Source organism: Chlorocebus sabaeus, chromosome 16 (assembly GCF_047675955.1).
Source record: "Chlorocebus sabaeus isolate Y175 chromosome 16, mChlSab1.0.hap1, whole genome shotgun sequence".
Lineage (NCBI taxonomy): Eukaryota > Metazoa > Chordata > Mammalia > Primates > Cercopithecidae > Chlorocebus > Chlorocebus sabaeus.
The window spans coordinates 60,890,404-60,915,089 of record NC_132919.1 but is presented as its reverse complement, the minus strand read 5'-3'; the positions used below and the strand labels follow the sequence as shown (position 1 = coordinate 60,915,089).

Sequence of the window (24,686 nt, the reverse complement as noted above, 5' to 3'; positions counted from 1 at the left end):
AGCCCTGGGCCTGCAAATGTTAGGAGGCTGGGACATGAGGAGGAAACAGAAGTAATAGCCAGAGAGTCAAGAAATCAGGATAGGCTTGTGGCTCATGCCTGTAATCCCAGCACTTTGGGAGGCCAAGGCAGGTGGATCACCTGAGGTCAGGAGTTCGAGACCAGCCTGACCAACATGGTGAAACCCCGTCTCTACTAAAAATACAAAAAAATTAGCTGGTGGCGGGTGCCTGCAATTCAAGTGACTTGGGAAGCTGAGGGAGGAGGATCACTTGAACCTGGGAAGTGGAGGCTGCAGTGAGCTGAGATCATGCCATTGCACTCCAGCCTGCCTGACAAGACTCTGTCTCAAAAAAAAAAAAAAAAAAAAAAAAAAAAAGAAAGAAAAGAAAGAAATCAGGATAATATGTCATCCTGAGCCAAGTGAAGAAAAGTGTTTCAAGGACTACTCAGCTGTGTCAAATGCTATGGGGAGGCCATAGAAATTGAGGCCTGAGAATTGATCACATCAGTTTGGCAACATGGAGATCACTGGTGATAAGGATAAAAGAAATTTTGTTGTAGTGGGAGACATGACAGCTGGATTAAAGGAAGTTCAGAGAGGAGAGGCACTGGAATTTGTTCAGAATTTTATTATAAAGGAAGGTGAGAAATGAGATGGAAGCTACCCGAGAAATGGGTAAATAGAGAGATGATTTGTTTTGTTTTTTGGTAAGCTGAGGAAATTAACAGCATGTTCGTAGGCCGATAGGAAAGATCTAGCAGTAGAGAGGGGGGAAAAACCAGATGATGCTAGAGCTTTCCTAGAGACATGTCCTTGAGTTAAGGGGAGGGATATGTCATGGAGTGAACTGTGTCCTCCCCAAATTCCTATGTTATGTTGCAACCCTAAACCCCAATTTGACTGTATTTGGAGATAGGGCCTTTGGCGAGGCAATTAAGGTAAAATGAGGTCATAAGGGTGGGGCCCTACTCCAAGAGGATGGGTGTCATTATAAGAAGAGGAAGAGACACCCATCTCTCTCTGCCTGTCTCTCTGTACACACACACAGGAAATGCCTTGTAAAGAAACAGTAAGAATGCAGCGAGAGGCCTCACCAGAAAGCAATCCTGACACCACCTTGATCTTGGGCTTCTAGCTTCTAGAGTTGTGAGAGAATGAATTTTCATGTTTTAAGCCACCTAGTATGTGGTGTTCTGTTACAGCAGCCCAAGCCAACTACTATGGGGTGGGACCTCGAGCACGAGGGGAAGAGATGGCCTTTGCTGGAAGTCAAGGCAAATGATTCCCCAGGAACAGCGATGGGAGCTTCCAATCGCTCTCATTATCTCTACAAAGCAGGAAGAAAGATTCATCAGCTGAGCATGAGGATGGTAGGAAACATCTTTGGGAAATTTCAGAAGTGAAGGAAGGCATAAAATAGTCATCTAAAATAAGGAGGAAAGGGAAAAGAGAGAAATCCAGTATGAGTCCCAGGACTCCAGGAAGCATCAGGACCCACTCGAAACTGCTAAAGCTGAATTTAAAATGAGGCCAGTCTGTAATACAGAAACACATTTGGAACTTGCTAACAGCTAAACAAAGTAAAATCAGTACTTTGGAGAATAAGAGTAACCGAAGGAATAAAATTAATTGATCAACTTTTGAGGTTTTTACTATTAATAGTTACTTGAGCCTAAATCATAGCTGCCTGAATTCCTGAACCCCTCTTATATAAATCTAAACAGCTTTAGTTTATCGTGGTTGAAAATTCATGGCTAACTTATCAGGCAAACTGTCCCTAAAGCATTTTTTGAAAAGTTTTAGTATCAAGATGGTACTGAGTGTACATTTCATTTCCCTGCTTAAAGGAAGGCTTAGTTATTTTAAACCAAGTCTTATTTTTATAGCTATCATTTGTATATAGAAACACAATTTTCAAACAACTACCAGCGGCATAACCTAAACAAATATATAACAGAAAAGGATGAAACCACAATTTTGAAGTGAGCAAAGTAGTAGGAGAAATAGTAGTAGTAGTACTGGTGGTTGTTATTTTCATCTTTGGTTCTTTCTCACTGTTGCCATTTCTGATTGGTTGTGCCCATCCTCCTCCAGACAGTACTCAGTTCTCATCTGTTTTTCTAGGGCTGCTTCCTCAGATCATTCTCCTTATTAAAGAGCCCAATGTATTGGTTCACTTTTCCTGTGTAATTCCTAACAAAATCTTGGGTTTAAAACTCAATTAGAAAGGTGGAAAATACGACCAATTTACAAAAGTGTCCATGGTTGGTAATTATCTTAATGTGCTACCTTTTTCTTTGCATTATGCCTCAATTTTTAAAGAGTCCTTCATTCCTTTATTTTCCATTTCCTACCATTAATGGTGAAGGTTCAGGCATTCATGATTTCCAGGAAGGTGATTTGGAGAGAAGAAAATTAAGAGATTTGTCTAAAATATTTATATTTAAGGCAAACCCAGATCTTACAATGATATTTTTAAAATATAATAGCTATGTCTTTAAAATCTTCAAATATCTTTAAAATGTAATAGTGTAAGTGTCTGAATAAAATAGTTGTTTTAGGATGAAAGAAAGCAAGAATGTTTCCCAGATTCTTGAAACATGGCATAAAGCTCAGAAAATTATGCAGTACTTTCTATTCAAAAGCTTTGTAGGCATCTATTTGAACCCTCTTGGAACACTATTGTCAGAAGTGTATGAACCAAAGCAACTCCATCTTGAATAGGGGCTGGGTAAAATGAGGTGGAGACCTACTGAGCTACATTTCCAGGAGGTTACGACAGTCTAAGTCACAGAATGAGATAGGAGGTAGGCACAAGATACAGGTCATAAAGACCTTGCTGATAAAGCAAGTTGCAGTAAAGAAGCTGGCCAAAACCCACTAAAATCAAGATGGCGACGAGAGTGACCTCTGGTCATCCTCACTGCTACACTCCCACCAGCACCATGACAGTTTATAAATGTTATGGCAACAACAGGAAGTGACCCTATATGGTCTAAAAAGGGGAGGCATGAATAATCCACCCCTTGTTTAGCATATAATCAAGAAATAACCATAAAAATGGGCAACCAGCAGCCCTCAGGGCTGCTCTGTCTGTGGAGTAACCATTCTTTTATTCTTCTATTTTCTTAATAAATTTGCTTTTACTTTGCAGACTCAACCCTGAATTCTTTCTTGCGCAAGATCCAAGAACCCTCTCTTGGAGTCTGGATGGAGTCCCCTTTCATGCAACACTATGAATCTAGTCATGGCCAGCCTGGTAAAATTCTGCACCATCCAACCAGCAAAAATATTTAGAAAATTTATAACAAATATTTATATTTAATTTAAAATATTTACAGAACATTCATACTTGAAAATATCTGTGTTTTACTTCAAAATAAATGTGCAAATTTGTAAAACAATAAAATTCATGACTGCTGCCCTGGCTGTGATGAAGTAACTGGGACCACATTTTATCTGCCACAGCAAACAACAAGAAAACTGGACAAAACAAAGGAGAAACTGATTTAGGATATTAGGCAACAGGAAGCAGAGGACTGTGACCCAAAGAGAAGGGAAATAAACGAGGTAAGTGCTCATTTAGTTGTTCTTTGATTTAATTCTTCTCTGATTCTTTCATCAGAATTCTACAGTTTTCATCATATAGATCTCATACATACAGATGGTTCTTGACTTGCAAAGGCATTTCACCCCGACAAATTTGTTGTAAGTACAAAATTTCTTAAGTAGAAGATGCATTTGATACCTCAATAAACTCATCGTAAAGTCAAAAAAAATCATTTAAGTTGAACCTTTGTAAGTCAGGGACAGTTATTATAGACATATATCTAAGTATTTAATTTTGAGGGTACTAATGTAAATAGTATTGTGTTTTTAGTTTAAAATTCCACTTATTCATTGCTGGTATAAATGAAAGCAGTTGATTTTTATACACTAACCTTGCATCCTGTAAACTTGCTATAATCACTAATCAGTTCCAAGAGTGTCAATTCTTTTGGATTCTCCACACAGACAATCATGCTGTTTGAAAACAAAGACAGTTCTATTTCTTCCTTTCCAATCTGTATACCTCTTATTTCCTTTTCTTGTGTATTGCATTAACTAAGATTTCTTTGATGTTGAAAAGGAGTGGTGAGAGGGGAATCACAATCAATGCCGTGTTTCTGATCTTAAAGAGAAAGCTTCTAGTTTCTCACCATGAAATACAATGTTAGCTCTAGGTTTTTTGTAGATGTTCTTTATCAAGTTGAGGGAGTTCTCCTCTATTCCTAGTTTGCTGAGATTTTTTTTTTCATGAATGGCTGCTGAATTTTATCAAATGATTTTTCCACATCTATTAATATGATCATGTGATCACATAGACGTGATTGATTACATTCGCTGATCTTCAAATTGTTGAGACAGCCCTGCATACCTGGGATACATCCCACCTGGCTGTGGTGTATAATTCTTTTTGTACATTTTAGATTCAATTTGCTAAAATTTTGTTAAAGATTTTTTCATTTATGTTAATGGAATATAATGGTCTGTAGTTTTCTTGTCTTATAATGTTTCTGTCTGGTTTTGGTATCAGGGTAAACGCTGACCTCACAGGATGAGTTAGGAATTATTTCCTCTGCTTTTATCTTTTGAAATAGATTGTAGAGGATTGGTATAATTTCTTCCTTAAAAGTTTGGCAGAATTTAGCATTGAATCCATGTAGGCCTGATGTATTCTGTTTTGAAAAAGGAGGGTCATTAATTATTGATTCAATTGCCTTAATAGAGATATCCATTCAGATTATCTTTTTCTTCCTGTGTGAGTTTTGGCAGATTGTGTTTTCGGCAGATTGTGTCTAGGTTATCAAATCTATAAGCATAGAATTGATCATGGTATTTATTTATTATCTTTACAATGCTCATGGGCTCTTCAGTGATATCCCATTTTTCATTACTTTTATTAGTAATTTATATTCTCTTTCTTTTTTTCTTAGTTTGCATGGCTAAAGCCTATCAAATCTATTGATCTTTTCAAAGAACTGGCTTTTGGTTTCATTGATTTTCCCTATTGATTTCCTGTTTTCAAGTTCATTGATTTCTGCTCTAATTCTTTTTAATTTTTTTTTTTTTTTTTTTTAAAGACAGGGTCTCACTATGTTGCTCAGGCTGGACTCAAACTCCTAGGCTCAAGGGATTCCCCAGCGTCCCAAGTAGCTGGGGTTACAGTTACATGACACTGCCCTCGGTTCTGCTCTATTTTTATTATTTCCTTTCTTCTGCTACTCTGAATTTAATTTGCTCTTCTTTTTCTTGCTTCCCAAATGAAAGCTTAGGCTATTGATTTTAGATATTCTTGTCTAATAAATACATTCTATGCTATAAATTTCTCTTTAATCACTGCTTTCTCCATATCACATAAATTTTGGTAAGTTGTGGTTTCATTTAGCCCAAAATATTTTTAAATTTATATTGAGATTTCTTCTTCGACCCATGTGATTTTTAAAGTGTGTTATATAATCCCAAAGTATTTGGGGATTTCCAGCTATCTTTCTGTTGATTTCTAGTTTAGTTTCACTGTGGTCTGATATCAGATATTGTATGATTTCTATTCTTTTAAATTTGTTAAGATATGTTTTATGGCCCAGAATGTAGTCTATCTTGGGGAATGGTCCATGTGAGGTGCAAAGAATGTGTATGCTGCTGCTGTTGGATGAAGTAGTCCAAGATATCCATTATTTCCAGTTGATTCTATGTCCTTACTGATTTTTCTGCCTTCTGGATCTGTCCTTTTATGATAGTGGGTATTAAAGTCTACAACTATAATAGTAGATTCATTTATTTCTCCTTGCAGTTCTATCAGTTTTTGCCTCAAATAGTTTTTGTTTGTTTGTTTTTGTTTTTTGTGCCTCATGTATTTTGATGTTCTGTTAGGTACATACACACCTGTTAAGGATTGATATGTCTTCCTGGAGAATTAAACCGTTTATCATCATGTAATGGCTACCACATCCCTGATAACTTTCTTTGTCCTAAAGTCTGCTCTATCTGAAATTAATATAACCACTAACTCTTTCTTTTGTTTAGTGTGAGCATGGTATTTTTTTTTTTTTGATCCATTTACTTTAAACCTATATAGGTCTTATATTTAAAGCAGGTTTCTTGGAGGCAATATATGGTTGGGTCTTATTTTTTGATCCACTCTCACAATCTCTGTCTTTTAATTGGTATGTTTAGGCCACTACATCCAAAGTGATTACTTGATACAGCTGGACTTGTGCATTTTCCATCCCCGACATAGAAGGCTAGAGTTGGCTGTAGGTGGTTATCTCCCTTCCTCCAGATTGGTTAGGCTCTGAAAAATCCCCAATAATTTAGGTGCTTGTAAAACAGTTTTTCTTGGTAGGCTTTGTGAAGGGCAACATAAGTGCTCTGGTGTATTTCACAATGGTCACTTTTCTCCTCCCCCTGCCAGAAGCACAAATGGTTTTTTCCACAACATTCATGGTGAGAACCTGGTCAAGCTCCTGGAGGCAAGACTCACAAAAGTGCTATGAAACTGCTATGGCTGCTTGCAAGCCATGTTAGACCCAATACCAAGAGAGTTTCCCTCAGCTAAGAGTCTCTATTGTGGGGAACATTTAAACAGAAGGACCTCAAGAGTCCCTGCTACTGTCAACTCTCATAGTCTGTTGCTGCCATTGCTGCCCTAAACTCTTATAGCCTAGGGCACTGAGGTGCCCTCGGTCATCTGTGGTACTGATCATAGCTGAAGAAGCTGCAGGGAGGCTTGACCACTGCGTTTATTCAGAAGCAGGGCCAGCACACCCTTTTCAACCAGCACATTAAGGCCTATCTGCAGATGAAAGTCTTTTCCTATGAAAGTAACTCTGTAAAGTTTGGAAGTGGTGACTGTTTCATCAGATGTGAAGATATCAATTCAGAAACACAAGAAACATGAAAAAGGAAGGATATATGACACCACCAAAGAACACAATAATTCTTTAGTAACTGACCCCAAAGAAAAGAAAAGTTATGAATTGTCTGAAAAGGAATTCAAAATAAGAAAAGGAAACTCAAAAAAAATACAAGAGAACATAGAGAGACAATTTGATGATATCAATCAGTTTATGATCTGAATGAGAAATTCAACAGATAGGTATCATAACAAAGAACCAACAGAAATCTTGGACCTAAAGAAGTCAATAAATGAAATTTTAAAATAACAACAGAGAGCTTCAACAGCAGACTAGATCAAGCAGGACGAAGGATGTTTAGAGTTTTTGTATGTGGCAAAAATTAAGTTGTTATCAGTGTAAAATAGTCAATTATTACATAACTATAAGATGTTTTATGTAAGCTTTGTGGCAACCACAAAGCAAAACACTACAGCAGATACACAAAAAATTAAGAAAAAAGAATAAAATCTATCACTATAGAAAACCACCAAATCATGATGGCAAATAAGGAAAAAAGGAACAAAGGATATACAAAACAACCAGAAGACAATAAACAGCACAGCCATAGTAAGTACTTAAATGTCAGTAATTATAAATGGATTAAATTTTCCAATCCAAAGACACAGAGTGGTTTAATGAATAAAAAATCAAGACCCAATTATATGCTTCCTATGAGAGACCCACATTAGCTTTAAGGATATACATAGGCTGAAAGTGAAGGGAGGGAAGAAGACACTCCATGTAAATGGTTAAAAAAAAGAGAACAGGAGTGGCTATATTTAGATTTAAAATGGACATCAAGTCAAAAACTTTCATAAGAGACAAAGAAGGACACTAATGATAAAGAGGACATTCATCAAGAGGATATAACAAGTGTAAATATGTATTAGACATTAGAACACATTAGACATTAGACGTTAGAGTACCTAAATATATAAAGCAAATATTAATGGACACAAAGGGAGAAATAGATAGCAATACAATAATAGTGGGGACTTCAATACCTCCTATCAACAACAGACAGACCAATAAGACAGAAAATTAAAAGAGAAATACTGAAATTGAATTGTGCTTTAGACAAAATGGGCTATATATAACTTTCTATCTAACAGCAGCAAAATACAGATTCTCCTTTAGTGCACATAGAACATTCTCCAGTATAGATCATATGGTGGGCCATAAAACAAGTCTTAAATTTAAGAAGATCAAAATCATGTCAAGCATTATTTCTGGCCACAATGGTATAACATTAGAAATCAATAACAGAATTAATTTTGGAAAATTCACAAATATGTGGAAATTAAATAACTGGCTCTGAATAACCAATGGATCAAAGAAGAAATCAAAAGAAAAATTGAAAACTATCTTGAGACAAATGATAATGAAAACACGACATACCAAAACCTACGGGATGCCCAAAAGCATAAACTTCCCATAAGAGAAATTTATAGCAATAAATGTCTACATTAAAAAAGAAGATCCCAAATAGCCTAACATTATGCTTCACAGAATTAGAAAATGAACAAATTAAACCCAAAGTTATCAGAAGGATGGAAATTCATAAATACCAGAAAAGAAATAACTCAAATAGAGAATAGAAAAACCACACACACAAAAAAAACAATAAAACTAAGAGTTGGTTTTTGAAAAAATGAACAAAATTGATAAAGCCTTAGTTAGACTAGCTAAAAAAAGAAAGAAAGAGAAAATTCAAATATATAAACTCAGATATGAAAGTGGAGACATTACAACAGATGTTCTCAGAAATGAAACAGATCATAAAGGACTATTATTAACAATTATATATCAACATAGTTGATCATCTGGGGTAAACAGATTAATTCCTAGGAAAATATAACTGAAGAAGGTTGAATAAAAAAGAAATAGCTTGAACAGGCCAATAACAAAGGAAGAGATTGAAGTAATAATTTAAAATCTCCCAAGAAAGAAAAGCCCAAGACCAGATGGCTTCATGGCTGAATTCTATCAAACTTTTGAAAAATAATTAATACTTCTTAAATGCCTCCAAAAGAAAGAGCTGGATAATACAGTTGACCCTTGAAAAACATGGGGGTTAGTGGTGCTGATCACCACCAAAATGCAGTAAAAAACCTGCATGCAACATTTGATTACCCCAAAACTTAACTACTAACAGCCACCTGTTGATTGGAAGCCTTACTGATAACATAAACAATCAATTAACACATATTTTATATATTACATTTATTCTATACTTTATTCTTACAGTAAAGTAAGCTAGAGAAAAGAAAATGTTATAAAAATAATAAAAGAGAGAAAATATATTTAATATTCATTAAGTGGGAAGTAGATCATCCTAAAGGTCTTCATCCTTGACATCTTCCTGTTGAGTAGGCTGAGAAGAAGGAAACAGAGTTGGTCTTGCTGTGTCAGGAGTGGCAGAGGCAGAAGAAAAGCTGCAGATAAGTAGATCCATGCAGTTCAAACCTGTGTTGTTCAAGGGTCAACACTACTTCCTAACACATTTTATGAGGCAGCATTACCTTGATACCTAAGCCAGACAGAGCAACATAGGAAAACTACAGGCCAACAGTTCTGAAGAACATTGATGCAAAAGTCTTCAATAAAATATTAGCAAACCAAATTCAACAACACATTAATACATCATGATTAAGTGGGTTTTACCCCTGACATGCAAGGCTGGTTTAATATACACAAATCAATCAATGTGATATATCACATTAACAAACCACATGATCATATCAATCAACAAAAAAGCATTCAATAAATCTCAATGTCTGATTTGATAAAAATTTTTAACAGTTTAGATATAGAAGGAAAGCTCTTCAACATAATAAAGGCTATTTGAGTAAAACGCACAGCTAACCTCATCATCAATGGAGAGAAACTGAAAGCTTTTTCTCTAAGATCTGGTATAAGGTAAGGATGCCCACTCTTACCACTTCTACTTAGCAGAGTACTGGAGGTGCTATGAAGAAGAATTAGACAATAAAAAGAAATAACAGGTATTCAAGCTGGATTAAAAAGAAGTAAAATTATCTCTATTTACAGATGACATGATCCTATATGTAAAAAATCCCAAAGATTTCACACAATAAAACTATTAGATAGAATAAATTAACTCAGTAAAGTTGCAGGACATAAAATCAACATATAAAAATTTATGACATTTCTATACATAACAATGTAGCCAAAAAAGAAATTGAGAAAACAATCTCATTTACAATCACATAAAAAAAAAGTCAAGCCTGTAATCCCAGCACTTTGGGAGGCTGAGACAGGGGATCACGAGGTCAGGAGATCAAGACCATCCTGGCTAACATGGTGAAACCCCATCTCTACTAAAAAATACAAAAAACTAGCCGGGCGAGGTGGCGGGCGCCTGTAATCCCAGCTACTCGGGAGGCTGAGACTGGAGAATGGCGTGAACCCAGGAGGCAGAGCTTGCAGTGAGCTGAGATAGCGCCACTGCACTCCAGCCTGGGCGAGAGAGTGAGACTCCGTCTCAAAAAAAAAAAAAACCCAAAAAATTAAATAAATAAAATAAAATACTTAGGAATAAATTTAACCAAGGAAAGACCTGTACACTGAAAACTATAAAACATTAATGAGGCCGGGCATGGTGGCTCACGCCTGTAATCCCAACACTTTGGGAGGCTGAGGTGGGCGGATCATGAGGTCAGGAGATTGAGACCATCCTGGCTAAAATAGTGAAACCCCGTCTCTACTAAAAACACACCAAAAAAAAAAAAAAAAAAAAAATTAGCTGGGAGTGGTGGCGGGCGCCTGTAGTCCCAGCTACTCAGGAGGCTGAGACGGGAGAATGGCGTGGACCTGGGAAGTGGAGCTTGCAGTGAGCTGAGATTGCACCACTGCACTCCAGCCTGGGCGACAGAGCAAGACTCTGTCTCAAAAAAACAAAACAAAACAAAAAACAAAATTAATAAAATCAATTGAACAAAGTTAATAAAAACACAAATACATGAGAAGATATTCCATGCTCATGGATTGGGAGAATTAATATTTTTTAAATGTCCATACTACTCCCACAGGGATATATAGATTCAATGAAAACCCTATGAAAATTTCAATGACAGTCTTCAGAGAAATAGAAAAAAAAAATCCTAAAATTCATAAGGACCCACAAAAGACCCCAGATAGCCAATGCAATTTTGAGAAAAATGAAGTTGGAGGCATCACAAATCTTGATTTAAAATTGTATTACAAAGCTATGGCAACCAAAATTGTATTGTACTGATATAGAAACAGATGCCTAGACTAGTAGAACAGTATAGAGAACCCAGAAATAAATCCAAACATATATGGCCAACTAATTTTCAGCAAGGGCAACAAGAAAACACAATGAGTAAAAGATAGTCTCTTTAATAAATAGTGCTGGGAAAGCTGGATTTCTATATGTAACAGAATAAAATTGGACCTTTATCTTATATCACACATAAAAATCAACTGTCTCTCCAAATTTGGGGGCAGCAGTTTGCCCTGTGAGTTTACTTCTCTGATAAATATAAAAAATGTTGATTTTTCAGTCTTTTTTTTCTGCTTTTTACTTGTTGTTAGGATGAGTGGCAACTTCCAAGCACCTTACATGCCAGAGAAGAAACTGGAAATTAACCTAGAAATAACATTTTAAATATCCAAATGGTTCCCAGAGAGACAAGGAATAAATTTATTGAATACTTGCAGATATCTCTGATATAGTATCACTTCATCTAACATATGTGCAGTTGTATCGCAGAAGGAGAAAGAGGTTTGGAAAAATATTTGCAGATGGAATGGCTGAAAATTTTCCAAAATGAAAAAAAAAAAAAACCTCTAAGACCACAAGTCTAAAAGATCGTCAAACAAACAAACAAAAAAAACAAAAAACCAAGATAAATACAGAGAAAACCAAATCAAGGCATAACATAATAAAATTGCAAAGAACAGAAATAAATATAAAATCTTATAAGCAGCCAGAGAAAACAGATACATTAAAAAGAGAGGAATCAATGAAGATTTCTCATCTGAAACTAGGCAAGTCAGAGAACAACACAATGAATCTTTAAAGGGCGGAAATTGGAAAAAAACTGTTAATCTAGAAATGCATATCCAGTGAAACTATCTTTCCAAACTGAAAGTGAAAAGCACACATATTCAAAGAAAAATTGGAGAGAATTTTTCACCAGTAGATGCGCACTACGAAAAAGGTTGAAATAAGTTGCTCAGGCAGATGGACATGATATTAAATGGAAACCCGGATGAAACCAAGGGAATAAATAGTACTGGACATAAAAAATGCATGTAAATATAAATTACTTTTTATTCTCACATTAAAATTTCTCTAAAAGACAATTGAATACTTAAAGCAATAACAACAGGAGTATATTGCGAGGTTGTAATACTTGTAGAAATACAGAATATGAATGGGGAAATGGAAGTATACTTTTAAGAAACTTACATTTTATATGATCTGGTACAACAGTAGGTGAAGATAGACTGTAATTAAGATGTATATAATAAAACCTAGATCAACAACTATAAAAACCAACAGTGAAAAGGTACAGCTAATAAGCTAATAGTAGAAATAAAATAAAATTTTAAGAAATAGTTAATTCAATATAAGGTAGGAAAAGAGGAGAAAGAAGAAACCAATAGAAAAGAAATAGCAAAATGGTAAGTTAAAACCTAACAACATCAATAACTATGTTAAATATAAGTACCCTAAAAATTCCAACTAATTGGCAAAGCTTATCAGACTGTGTTTTTTAAAAAAAGTTTAACTACGGGCTGGGCGTGGTGGCTCACGCCTGTAATTCCAGCACTTTGGGAGGCTGAGGCAGGTGGATTATGAGGTCAAGAGATCGAGACCATCCTGGCTAACACGGTGAAACCCCGTCTCTACTAAAAGTTCAAAAATTAGCTGGGCGTGGTGGTGGGCACCTGTAGTCCCAGCTACTAGGGAGGCTGAGACAGGAGAATGGCGTGAACTCGGGAGGTAGAGCTTGCAGTGAGCCAAGTTCGCGCCACTGCACTCCAGCCTGGGTGACAGAGTGACACTCTGTCTCAAAAAAAAAAAAAAAAAATTTAACTACATGGTGCTTTCAAGATAAACACTTAAAAATCTTTTTAAAAAGGTTAAGATTAACAGGATGACAAAAGATGTACAATGCAAATAGTAATCATAAGAAAAGTGGAGTCAACATATGAATATCAAACAAAGTGGATTCCAGAACGAAGAAGCTGCTCTGTATCTCTGTAGAGATAAAGAGGGGCATTTCAGAATGATAAAAACTTAATTCATGAAAATGACATAATAATCCTAAATATGTATGTACCTAATTTTAAGGGCTTCAAAATACATGAAACAAAACCTGAGAGAAATTAAAGGACAAAAAGGCAAATTCACAAATGACAACTGAAGATAATTCAAAACTCCTTTCACAGGAATTGGTAGGACAAGTAGACCATATTAGTGAGGATATAGATAATTCGAAAACTGCTATCAACCTACTTGACTAATAATCAAGATAGACCATATTCAGCGTCATAAAATAAATTTCAGTAAATTAAAAAGGACTGATCTCATACAGAGTAAATGCTCTGATCATAAAGAAATTAAATTAGAAATCCGTAACAGAAATTTATTTTAATTTTTGTAAAGTAAAATATAAACATATACTAATATTTGAGTCAAAGAAAGAATCGTGGCTAGGCATGGTAGCTCATGTCTATAATCCCAGTGCATTGGGAGGCCAAGGCAGGAGAATTGCTTGAGGCCAGAAGTTCAAGACGAGCCTGGGCAACATAGTGAGACTCCATATCTAAGAAAAAAAAATTTTTAAATTAGCCAGGTGTGGTGGTACATGTCTGTATTCCTAGCTACTTGGGAGTTGGGAGATGGGAGGCTACTTGAGCCCAGGAGTTTGAGGTTACAGTGAGCTGTGATAGTGGCACTGCTCTCCAGCCTGGGCAACACAGCAAGACCCTGTCCCTGAAAAAAAACAAATTGCAAAGGAAGTTAGAAAATATTTTGAAATGAATGAAAATGGAAGCATATATTTGTAGAATGCAGCTAAATCAGTACTTAGAGGAAATTTTTAGCTTCTGAATTCTTTTATTAGCAAAGAAGGGAGTTCAAAAGTAAGTAGTATAAGCTTTCAATTGAAGCAACCTGAAAAAGAATAGCAAATTAAAGACCAAGTAAGCAAAAGAAAGAAAATAAATATAAGAGTTGAAATCAATGAATTAGAAAAGAGGAAAACAATAGAGAAAAATTAATGAAACCAAAAGCTGGTTCTTTAAGAACAATAAAATTGGCCGGGCGCGGTGGCTCACGCCTGTAATCCCTGCACTTTGGGAGGCCGAGGCGGGCGGATCACGAGGTCAGGAGATCGAGACCATCCTGGCTAACACGGTGAAACCCCGTCTCTACTAAAATACAAAAAATTAGCCGAGTGAGGTGGCGGGCACTGTAGTCCCAGCTACTCGGGAGGCTGAGGCAGGAGAATGGCGTGAACCTGGGAGGCGGAGCTTGCAGTGAGCTGAGATCGCGCCATTGCACTCCAGCCTGGGCGACAGAGTGAAGACTCCGCCTCAAAAAAAAAAAAAAAAAAAAAAAAAAAAAGAACAATAAAACTGATAAATTTCCAGATGGATAGGTCTGAAAAAGAAGATACAAATTACCAATATCAGAAATAGAGACAGGGGATATTACTATCAGATTCTGTAGACATTAATAGGGTAATAAGAAAATATGAACATCATATTTACAAATGTTTGAGAATTTAAACAAAATGGATAAATCTCTTAAATGATAGAAATTACTCAAAGTGACTCAAGAATTAGAAAACTCAAAGACCCCTCTATTACACACACACACACGCACAAACACACACACACACCCCTTTCTGAAACCCTGATACACCTCTCTGCACTGTGTTAGTTTCGGAAACATTTACTTTGAGGACCTTCTCTGGCTTAGGCACTGTATGTTTACAGAAGTAAAAGATTTAATGCACTTGGGGAGGGAAGAGATGGATGAGTGAATAAATAAAATACTGCATAATAAGTGTCATGAAAGAGATCTGCACAGGGTGTTATTAAGGAAAAAATATGAGATGCCCTACATGAGAGAAGACTTCCATAAGGAGGTGAATATTAAAGGGTAATGATGATGATGATGATGATGATGACAACGATAATGATAGCAACAACAACAAAATAAGTAATGTTTTCTTTTCTCTTACTGTATTGACACATATTTGCTAAATATGTTACACATATAAACAAATCTAAACCTCTCAAAAACTCTGTGGTAGGCACTATTATCCTCACTGAAACCGAGAGACATAGCAGATAAAAAACTTGTCTATGGCTATGCAGCTAGGAATGAATACGAATCAAGTGACTGAAAGAGAGAGAAGAAAGTTTCAGATGACTGAAGTGACGTGCAAAGGTACAGATGCTTGAGGAAGCATGGTAGGTAGATTTGAGGCTGCAAGCTTCTTTCCTTCCTTCACAGGCACATTTCTTGAAAGGTAATCTCTACCCTCTGCCTTCATTTTCATTTCCTTATTAGTTCAAGAAATATTTACTGAGCTCCTTGGTGACTACCTAGTCTTTCCTTAATGACCTGAAATTTGACCCTGTCCCTTCTATTCAACTTGCCAACAACCGTTTTACTGCTGTAATAAGAGGACTTTTAAAAATAATACTCATTTTCTTTTGATTATAAAAGTAAATTCAGGTTGTGGTGTTGGTGTAGAATTCTGTAAATCTGTTAAAAATCACTGAACCCGACACAAAACAAAAATGTCTCCCAATGTAAATTATACTTCAATAAAGATGGGTTTTCTTAAGTAAATAACTGCTCATTGTAGAAAAACCAAGAAATAGAAAGAAATACATATGGTGGCCATCTCCTGTAATCTATCACTGCATGTAGCTTGTGATTTTTCGGTGCAATGGTTTTGCACATTACCTGGATATTTCTGAAGTCTTAAACCTGATATTTTCTTCTACTCAGCCCTGGCCAGGTTGTTATTCTGCCTTCACTGCCTCATGGAAAAGGATGGCAGAAGTATAGAAAAAGCAAAGGAGGTTGGGCACAGTAGCTCACGACTGTAATCCCATCGCTTTGGGAGGACAAGGCGGGGGGATCATCTGAGGTCAGGAGTTCAACACCAGCCTGGCTAACATGGCAAAACACTGTCTCTACTAAAAAAATGCAAAAGTTAGCCAGGCATGGTGGCACGTGCCTATAATCCCAGCTACTTGGGAGCCTGAGGAGAGGGAATCACTTGAACCCGGGAGGTGGAGGTTGCTGTGAGCCAAGATTGCACCACTACACTCCAGCCTGGGTGACAAAGTGAGGCTCCATCTCAAAAAAAAAAAAGAAAAAAAAAAAGGAGTCCATTTTTGGATTTAAACAATAACCAGGGCAGACTGGATCCAGGGCAAGGCATAAGAATATTACTTGAGAGGCCGGGCGCGGTGGCTCAAGCCTGTAATCCCAGCACTTTGGGAGGCCGAGATGGGTGGATCACGAGGTCAGGAGATCGAGACCATCCTGGCTAACACGGTGAAACCCCATCTCTACTAAAAATACAAAAAAATTAGCCGGGCGTGGTGACGGGCGCCTGTAGTCCCAGCTACTCGGGAGGCTGCGGCAGGAGAATGGCGTGAACCCAGGAGGCGGAGCTTGCAGTGAGCCGAGATAGTGCCACTGCACTCCAGCCTGGGCGACAGAGCAAGACTCTGCCTCAAAAAAAAAAAAAAAAAAAAAAAAAAAAAAAAAGAATATTACTTGAGAGTTGGTTTTACCTCCCTGCTTCCCTCACCCCCAGACTAGAAAAGAGTCCGCGGGCCATGGGGATGGGGCATGATCGGGAATGAAGGAGAAAATGTTTACCTGCTTTTTTGTTCCCGAGAAAAGACCCTATTTCTTACCCTGCCTTCTCCATTAAGCCTGGGAGATGGGGAAACAATAGAAGCCCCATACAGGTCAGGGGTCCTCTGAGAGCAGAAGGAGCTGGTGGTGTTCACAGACAGGTCAGGGGAGGTGAGAGGCTGTGGGCCACGCTGTAGAGCAGAGGCAGAAGCAGAGATAAGCTTGGCAGCGTGTGTTCAGGCTGGCCAGCAAGACTGCAGGACCTGTTTCCTGTGGCTCCCCACTACCCGCTGACCACACAGAGGAAGAATACAACATTTCCTGGGTGTCTGAGAGCAGCACGGATACAGCCAAAATAACGTCAAATCAAAGATTAGTGGGGATAATCGATGTCTCTGTGGGTGCCTGGGTGGGTAGGTGACATCCAGGATCGGAGGCCCCACCCCATGGCAAGATAGAGCCACTGGGACTTACATGCTATCCTGGAACCAGGGGAGTGACTGAGGCCTGAGGTGATGAAAGGCAAGTAGCAAGTTTCTGCCGCACAGCCAAATGGTGATTCAAAACAGAAATGGATTACAGTGAAGTAGGCACCTCTGCGTTTGTGGCCTGACATCCGGGCCCTTCACAGCGTATCAGCAGGAAGGGTTTGGCGGCTTTGGTGGTATTCGGCTCAGATCCTGGTTTGCTGCCCTGCTTCCTCTTCATGAAGGAGCTGCGCAGGAAAGGAGTAGTAACAGCAGAGACACAAAAAGCTGCTTTATTACAGGCTGCTTCTGTGCTCAATACCCCTGATGTGGTGAGTGGGCGGGAACAGGAGGCTCAGTTTCTGAGCCCCATGAGGTCAAGACTCTCTCCTCCCAAACTTGAAAATCAGCATTTGACCATCTTTCGGCCAACCATAGGGTAGAGGAACCTGAAGCCATAGCAAGCTCACTTAGGCCTAAAGAGAGACAGCGAGACAACTGGGCTTGCCCGGGAAGGCTCCAGCCCTGTCATACCCGCACAGCTGGGACAAGGAGTCAGAGGAAGCTAGGGCCATGCAAGTGTGACACCAGGGACCCTGCTCACCCTCAAGCACAGCAGAGAAAATGTCCTCACCAGATCAGTGCTGCCTCTGCACGCAGAGGAAGGGGGTTGAGGAAGCAGAGATGGCAGGAAAGCACAAGCATCTTTATTATGCTTTTCCCCACTTTGCATTATATCATAAACATATTCTCATGCAATTAAAATTATTTCAAAACCTAATTTTTTAAAGTTTATTTTTTTGAGATGGAGTCTCAGTCTGTTGCCCAGGCTGGAGTGCAGCAGTGAGATCTCGGCTCACTGCAACCTCTGCCTTCCAGGTTCAATGTATTCTCCTGTCTCAGCCTCCCGAGTAGCTGGAATTACAGGCATGTGCCACCACGCCTGGCTAATTTTTGTATTTTTAGTAGAGATGGGGTTTCACCATGTTGGCCAGGCTTGTTTCGAACTCCTGACCTCAAGTGATTCACCAGCCTCAGCCTCCCAAAGTGCTGGGATTACAGGCATAAGCCACTGCGCCCAGCAAAACCTAATTCTTAAAAACTTAGTATTTTATCATGTGAGTTGAGACTTTTAAAATGTTCCCATAAATTCAGGAAAAAACTGATTCTTCTGTAGCCACAGTAACATGTAGCCATCAGAACTGGTTTTAAATCTGCCCAATTAATCAATGACAACTGGTTTGGTGAACACACTTTCATAATCAACCAAGAGGTGTCAGCTCCTGACTTCGAAAAGCCAGCTAATCAGAGATGGACTCACTGCAACAAACATACCTCTGAGGCCAACCAATCGGCAACAGTCTCACACAAGTGGCTGGACTTCTACTTGACAATGTCAAGCCATGGCTTTGAAATGACCTCCCACCCCCATCTTTATGCCACCCCAAACCCTATACAAGATGTACCATCTACTCTGTTCGAAGGGACTGTGCCTGACTGGCATAGCTGCCCGTTTTTATAGTTAGTAAGCAATCACCTTTCTCTTTTTATTTGAGATACTGACAGGAGATACTATGACTTATTGAACCATTCTTCTATTGCTGGATATTTAGATTATTTCCAATACTTTATCATTATAAATAAAACTTGGTATTTATCTGAACATAAAAATGTTTCATTGCACCACTGATTATATTTTTAAGATAAATCCCAGAAAGTGAAATGACTAAGTCAATGGATAGAAATGATTTTATAGATTTTTATAAATATTGTCAAAGTGCTTTTCAAAGAGATTTTATCAATTTACACTCATATATATATATCATTGTCTGGGATGCCCATTCTGCTATATGCTTGTAAGAATTAAGTATTTCAATTAATACAATCTTTGCCAATGTAATAATAATTTCTTATTTTAATTTGTATTTATTTCTGAAAATGAATATGCTAGTTGTTTCCATAATACCTATTCCCCCTTCTTCCACAGGAATACAATTTCTGGTTGGGCATCTGCTGTCCAGAATAAAGACTACATTTTCCAGTCTCCTTTGCAGCTGGACATGGTCATGTGACCACATTTAGGTAACATGTAAATGGAGGCACTGTGTGGCAGCTTCTGGAAACTTCCTTTTGAGGCACCATGTAGGTGAACTTGGATTCTTCTTTGTCCACTTCCCACTCGTCATTTTGATGCCTAGGCTTTAATGCAAGCTTGGACCACAAAGATGAAGACTGCATCATAGGGATGGCACAGGGTAAGCCAGACCGTGACCTGAACATAAGAGACATAAACTCTCTTGTTTAAGCCACTATTTAGATTTGGAGTTTTCTGCGACTCACTGATGATTCTAATCATAATGAATACACCCCTGTTTATTGGCCATATTTCCTGACTTTCTGTTCTGATTTGCCATCTGCTGACTTGCCACTTCCATCTAAGCTGTCCCCCTGAGAACATAAAAATTTCACATCTCAACAGTTCTATGTACTTTGAGGGCAGGAGCTGTGCTATAGTCATTTATCATCCCACTACCCGCACCTACACACCAAAGCCAGTGATCAATAAGCAGGTGCATATCAAAGTACTCAATATGTGTCTAGTGGTTGAAGTTCTCCTCCCCTTCATGAATATTCTTTTTTTTTTTTGGAGATGGAGTCTCGCTCTGTCGCCCAGGCTGGAGTGCAGTGGCACGATCTCGGCTCACTGCAAGTTCCGCCTCCCGGGCTCACGCCATTCTCCTGCCTCAGACTCCCGTGTAGCTGGGACTACAGGCGCCGCCACCACGCCTGGCTAATTTTTTTGTATTTTTAGTAGAGACGAGGTTTCACCGTGTTAGCCAAGATGGTCTCGATCTCCTGACCTCGTGATCTGCTCGCCTCGGCCTCCCAAAGTGCTGGGATTACAGGCGTGAGCCACTGTGCCCGGCCCATGAATATTCTTAATCTGGAGCTATGGATAGGCTTTAAGAGCCCATAGACCACTCCCTAAAGTTTTATTCAAACTTTTAATTTTATTATATTTTATTCATATATAAAGTTTATATGTATATATCCTATTTTTTTTCTGGAAGAGAATCTAAATATTTCAACATATATTTTCAAAGGACTAAATGACTCAAAGAAGTCTGAGTGGCATTGTACCTATGACATACTGGAATCACCATTCTGCCCTACCAGTAGGCTTAAAACCATTACTTTTTCTTCAGTTCATTGGTCCAGCACATTTCCACTGCCTTACCCAATTCAGTTATTTCTCAATCTCATGTCGACAGTATTCTTCTGACCTGTCTCCCAACCTCAATCGTTAGCCCATCTCTAATGTGCTGGACCTCTATGGTGACTGTCCTGCCAAAGAATCAGTCCTGCTTACCAAGTCCACAGTCCCCGGCCTGGTACTCAAGGTCCTTGGTGATATGGAGCCCATGTCTCTTTCAAACACCACCTTTATCCTGTTGGAGATCAACTTCTCAAAGACAGGAATCTTTTGTCTGTTCTGTTCATTGATACATCCCAAGACCAACATACAACACAACCAATAATTGCTGAATGAATGAATGAATGAATGAATGAATGAATGAATGAATGTTTTCTAATATGGATTAATGGGGGTTTTCCAGACCACTTTTTTGCTTTGCAGTCTCTGTCCCTCTGTCATGATCCTACCAATATACCACGACCAGTTCAAATGCTAACATTGTTTTCTTTGTTTATTTCCCTTAGAAGTGATTTACTTTTTGCCCTTTAGTATTTAGAGTCCTGGTAACAGGCATGGCTGTTCCACAGTCTTTTGAAAATGTGTCTTCTTTCTGAATAGGTTATTAACATAGCTCATGGCTTTGGCATCATTGTTCGGCCCTTAGTAGTTGCTTGAAAAATACTGTTTAATGAATTAATTAAAAAAGAGAAGGTTGTGTGGGCTGAATTGGTGAGATTTTTATAGCTTTTAGATTTAAAAATGGCTATTTATCTCCACTTAGCATATTAAAGGTAAGGCAGAGAGGGAGAGGTAGAGGTGAAAAGGTTTCTAAGTATAGAAAAATACTATTTACTATACTTTTTGTTTTTTATTATTTCTTCTAAGTGGAGATAAAAGAGAATTTGGGGTACAATGAAAATTGGACATAAATTTACCAAAAGAAGGCATCTTTCAGGGTGCAGTGACTTGCACTTTTAATCTTAGCTACTTGGGAGGGTGAGGCAGGAGGATCATTTGAGCCCAGGAGGTGGAGGTTACAGTGAGCTATGATTGCACCACTACACTTCACCCTGGGTGACAGAGCAAGACCTTGTCTCTTAAAAAAAAAAAAAAAAGGCATTTTTTCTCTTGGTAAACAATTTGTTTTATATGCCATAAATAGTTTAAGGCATTTAAAAATAATTCAAATATTTAAAGAAAGTTGGTAAAAAATAACCTTTTAAAGATGTAATTTAATATCAATTCAAAGAAAAAACTCTCACATGCAGTTATAACCTCCCCAAACATTGTACTAAACAATGAAATCTTACTTAGTTGAAAACACAAAAGCTAATAATTGTTCCTCACAAGTTACTATTAAGTAGTAGGCAGACTGTCACTTACGACACTTCTGATGATCACATTTCTAATTTCAAAGGCCCTTTTTGAAAAGAGTAATCGAGACAGGAGAGTAGCAGGAAGCGAGCAAACATTTGTGGACTATCTGCTAAGAGTCAGGTATGAGTAAGATGTAGTTCTTGATGTTGTATCCTAAGACTTTTGAATCTTAAGTCAAGGACATGTTCTTAGTTTGATGTCATCACCACAAAAAAGGGTACTTTAATTCAAGAATTCTTGTTCTTTTTCATCATTACATATAAATCCCAACTCGAGAAAATGGCAAACTAGTTTAAATAGCAAAACATCTGCAAATGTCACTGATCCATATTTCATGACTCCTCAGTTTCAATTCATTTCTAGAAAATTGACGGAATCATGTTAGATGGCTGATTTAACCCAGAAACAGAAGCTAATAATTAGGAACTACAAGTGCTCAGGTTTTTGTCACTGCCTATTCATTTTATAAGAATCCCACGGAAAAGCCACATACTTTATTAAAGAAGGAATAAACAAGACCATTTTTGAGAAGTGTTGTAGTGTATGCTTATCAATATCCCTGTTTACTAATATTTAACAAAAGCTCTTTTTCCTATACTGGACCTACTGAGTACCTACTCATTAAATACTGACAAATCCATTCTAAGAAGAAATGCCCATATATTCCTGAATTTGGCCCTATTTCTGAATATGTCTATTGGTATTGGATACATTCTCTGTCCACAAAGTCAGTAACTGCGGTCAGTTTTGTGGACTTTTATAGTATTTATTTAATGGCAGTAAACCTAAGGAATAGCATGGGACAGTTGATTTTCTTCTCTCACTATAATTCAGGACTAATTTTCTCACCATTGCAACATATATTTACATGGTTAACACCCATAAGTGATCACATAAGATTTACATGCATTTCCCCACCCTATTCACCAAATAAGAAAGAAAACTGTGAAACGAGCTTATGGAAATAGTTAAAGAATTAAGATCTAATCATATTTCAAAGCTCACCCTCAGAGAAGCTCTGTGAAGCAAAGACCACAGAAACTGAAACTCATTTATTACTTGGGCTGAAATACAAACTTTAAGAGAATGAGGGAGAAAAAAAAAAAACTTTACTTTGCTCTAGGGAAGAAGCAACTATTCTCTGATATGCAAAAAAGAATTTATCATCAAAGACCAAATGTAAATGGGGTCAATTAATTTTTTTTTAAATCTCTACCTTCTGTAATATTTTTCTAAGTGTTTGACACTGTTACACTTTATACTAAAATCTAATGTTGTGTGATTTGACAAATGTCAAAGGAAATTGACTACTGTATTTAACAAATTTTAATAAGCATAATGTAATACTTTAAATATACTTAACACAAAATTTACATATGAGTGGCCATTTGGTGGTATAGTACTCTTAGGAAGCAGATAGAACACCTATGTCAATTTTGACTTCAAAGACTTAAAAAATAGTGATATTGTTCAATGATCAAATGACATGAATCAGCCAAGTAATAAAGCATTTGAATTATAAGCTTTGAATCCAGGCATTAGATGCCCCAATTTGGCATGCTCATAGTATCTTCCTTTCTGCTTTTAAAATTTTTTGCTTTTTGGTTCATTTGGGTAAGAAAAAAAGTAATGTATATTAATTGGAAAGTTCATAAAATAATATATTTGCACTAAGCTATGCTATGTCAGATTTATAGACAGTTCAATATAAAACAGTGATCTCAATACTTAACAAAAGCTCTGTTTCCTATACTGGATTATTCTGAGTTTAGAATAGCTGCTGAAAGGATGTTCTTGAGATTTAAGCATTAGCTGTTTCTAATTTAAAATGACCTAGACTCAAGGATACAAAATCAATGTACAAAAATCAGTAGCATTTCTATACACCAATAACGTCCTAGTTGAGAGCCAAATGAAGAATGCAATCTCATCTACAATAGCTACACACTCACAAAAATAGGAGGGGAAAGATCTCTGCAAGGATAATTACAAAACACTGCGAAAATAAATCATAGATGAAACAAACAAATGGAAGAACACTTTTTTTGCTCATGGATTGGAATAATCAATATCATTAACATGGCCATACTGCCAAAGCATTTTACCATCTACAGATTCAATGCTATTCCTATCAATCTACCAATGTCATTTTTCACAGAATTGGAAAAAATAAAAACTATTATAAAATTCATATGGAACCAAAAAAAAAGCCCAAATAACCAAAGCAATCCTAAGTGAAAAGAACAACGCTGGAGGGATCACATTACCTGACTTCAAACTGTACTATAAGGCTGCAGTAACCAAAACATCATGGTACTGGTACAAAAACAGACACATCGATTCATGGAATGAAACAGAGAACATAGAAATAAAGACACACACCTGCAGCCACCTAATCTTCAACAAAGTCAACCAAAATAAGCAATGGGGAAAGAACTCCACATTCAAAAAATGGTGCTGGGATATAAATAGCTGGCTAGCCATATGAAGAAGAATGAAAATGGATCCCTTTTACCGTATACAAAAATTAACTCAAGATACATGAAAGACTTAAATGTAAGACCTCAAACTATAAGAATCCTAGAAGAAAACTCAGGAAACACCATTCTGGACCTTGACCTTGGGAAATAATTTATGATTAGGCCCTCAAAAGCAATTGCAACAGAAACAAAAATTGACAAGTGGAACCTAATTAAACTAAAGAGCTTCTGCACAGCAAAATAACTACCAACAGAGTAAACAGACATACTACAGAATAGGAGAAAATATTAGCAAACTGCATCTGACAAAGGTCCATCCAGAATCTATAAGGACCT

At 37.4% G+C, this 24,686-nt stretch overlaps 1 protein-coding gene across 13 annotated transcripts in view; it reads right to left on the bottom strand.

Annotated features, from left to right (window-relative positions):
• CEP112 (centrosomal protein 112) overlaps positions 1–24,686 on the bottom strand; it is a 549,518-nt gene that overhangs the window by 121,306 nt on the left and 403,526 nt on the right. The window contains exon 22 of one of the 13 annotated variants that reach the window (XM_073005115.1): positions 4,961–13,762. The exons of the other annotated variants lie outside the window; for them this stretch is intronic. Within the exon in view, the coding sequence (XP_072861216.1) occupies positions 13,670–13,762 (93 nt within the window). The 3' untranslated portion in view covers positions 4,961–13,669. Of the gene's footprint in view, positions 1–4,960; positions 13,763–24,686 lie in introns of those variants that run through there. 13 annotated transcript variants of the gene reach the window in all.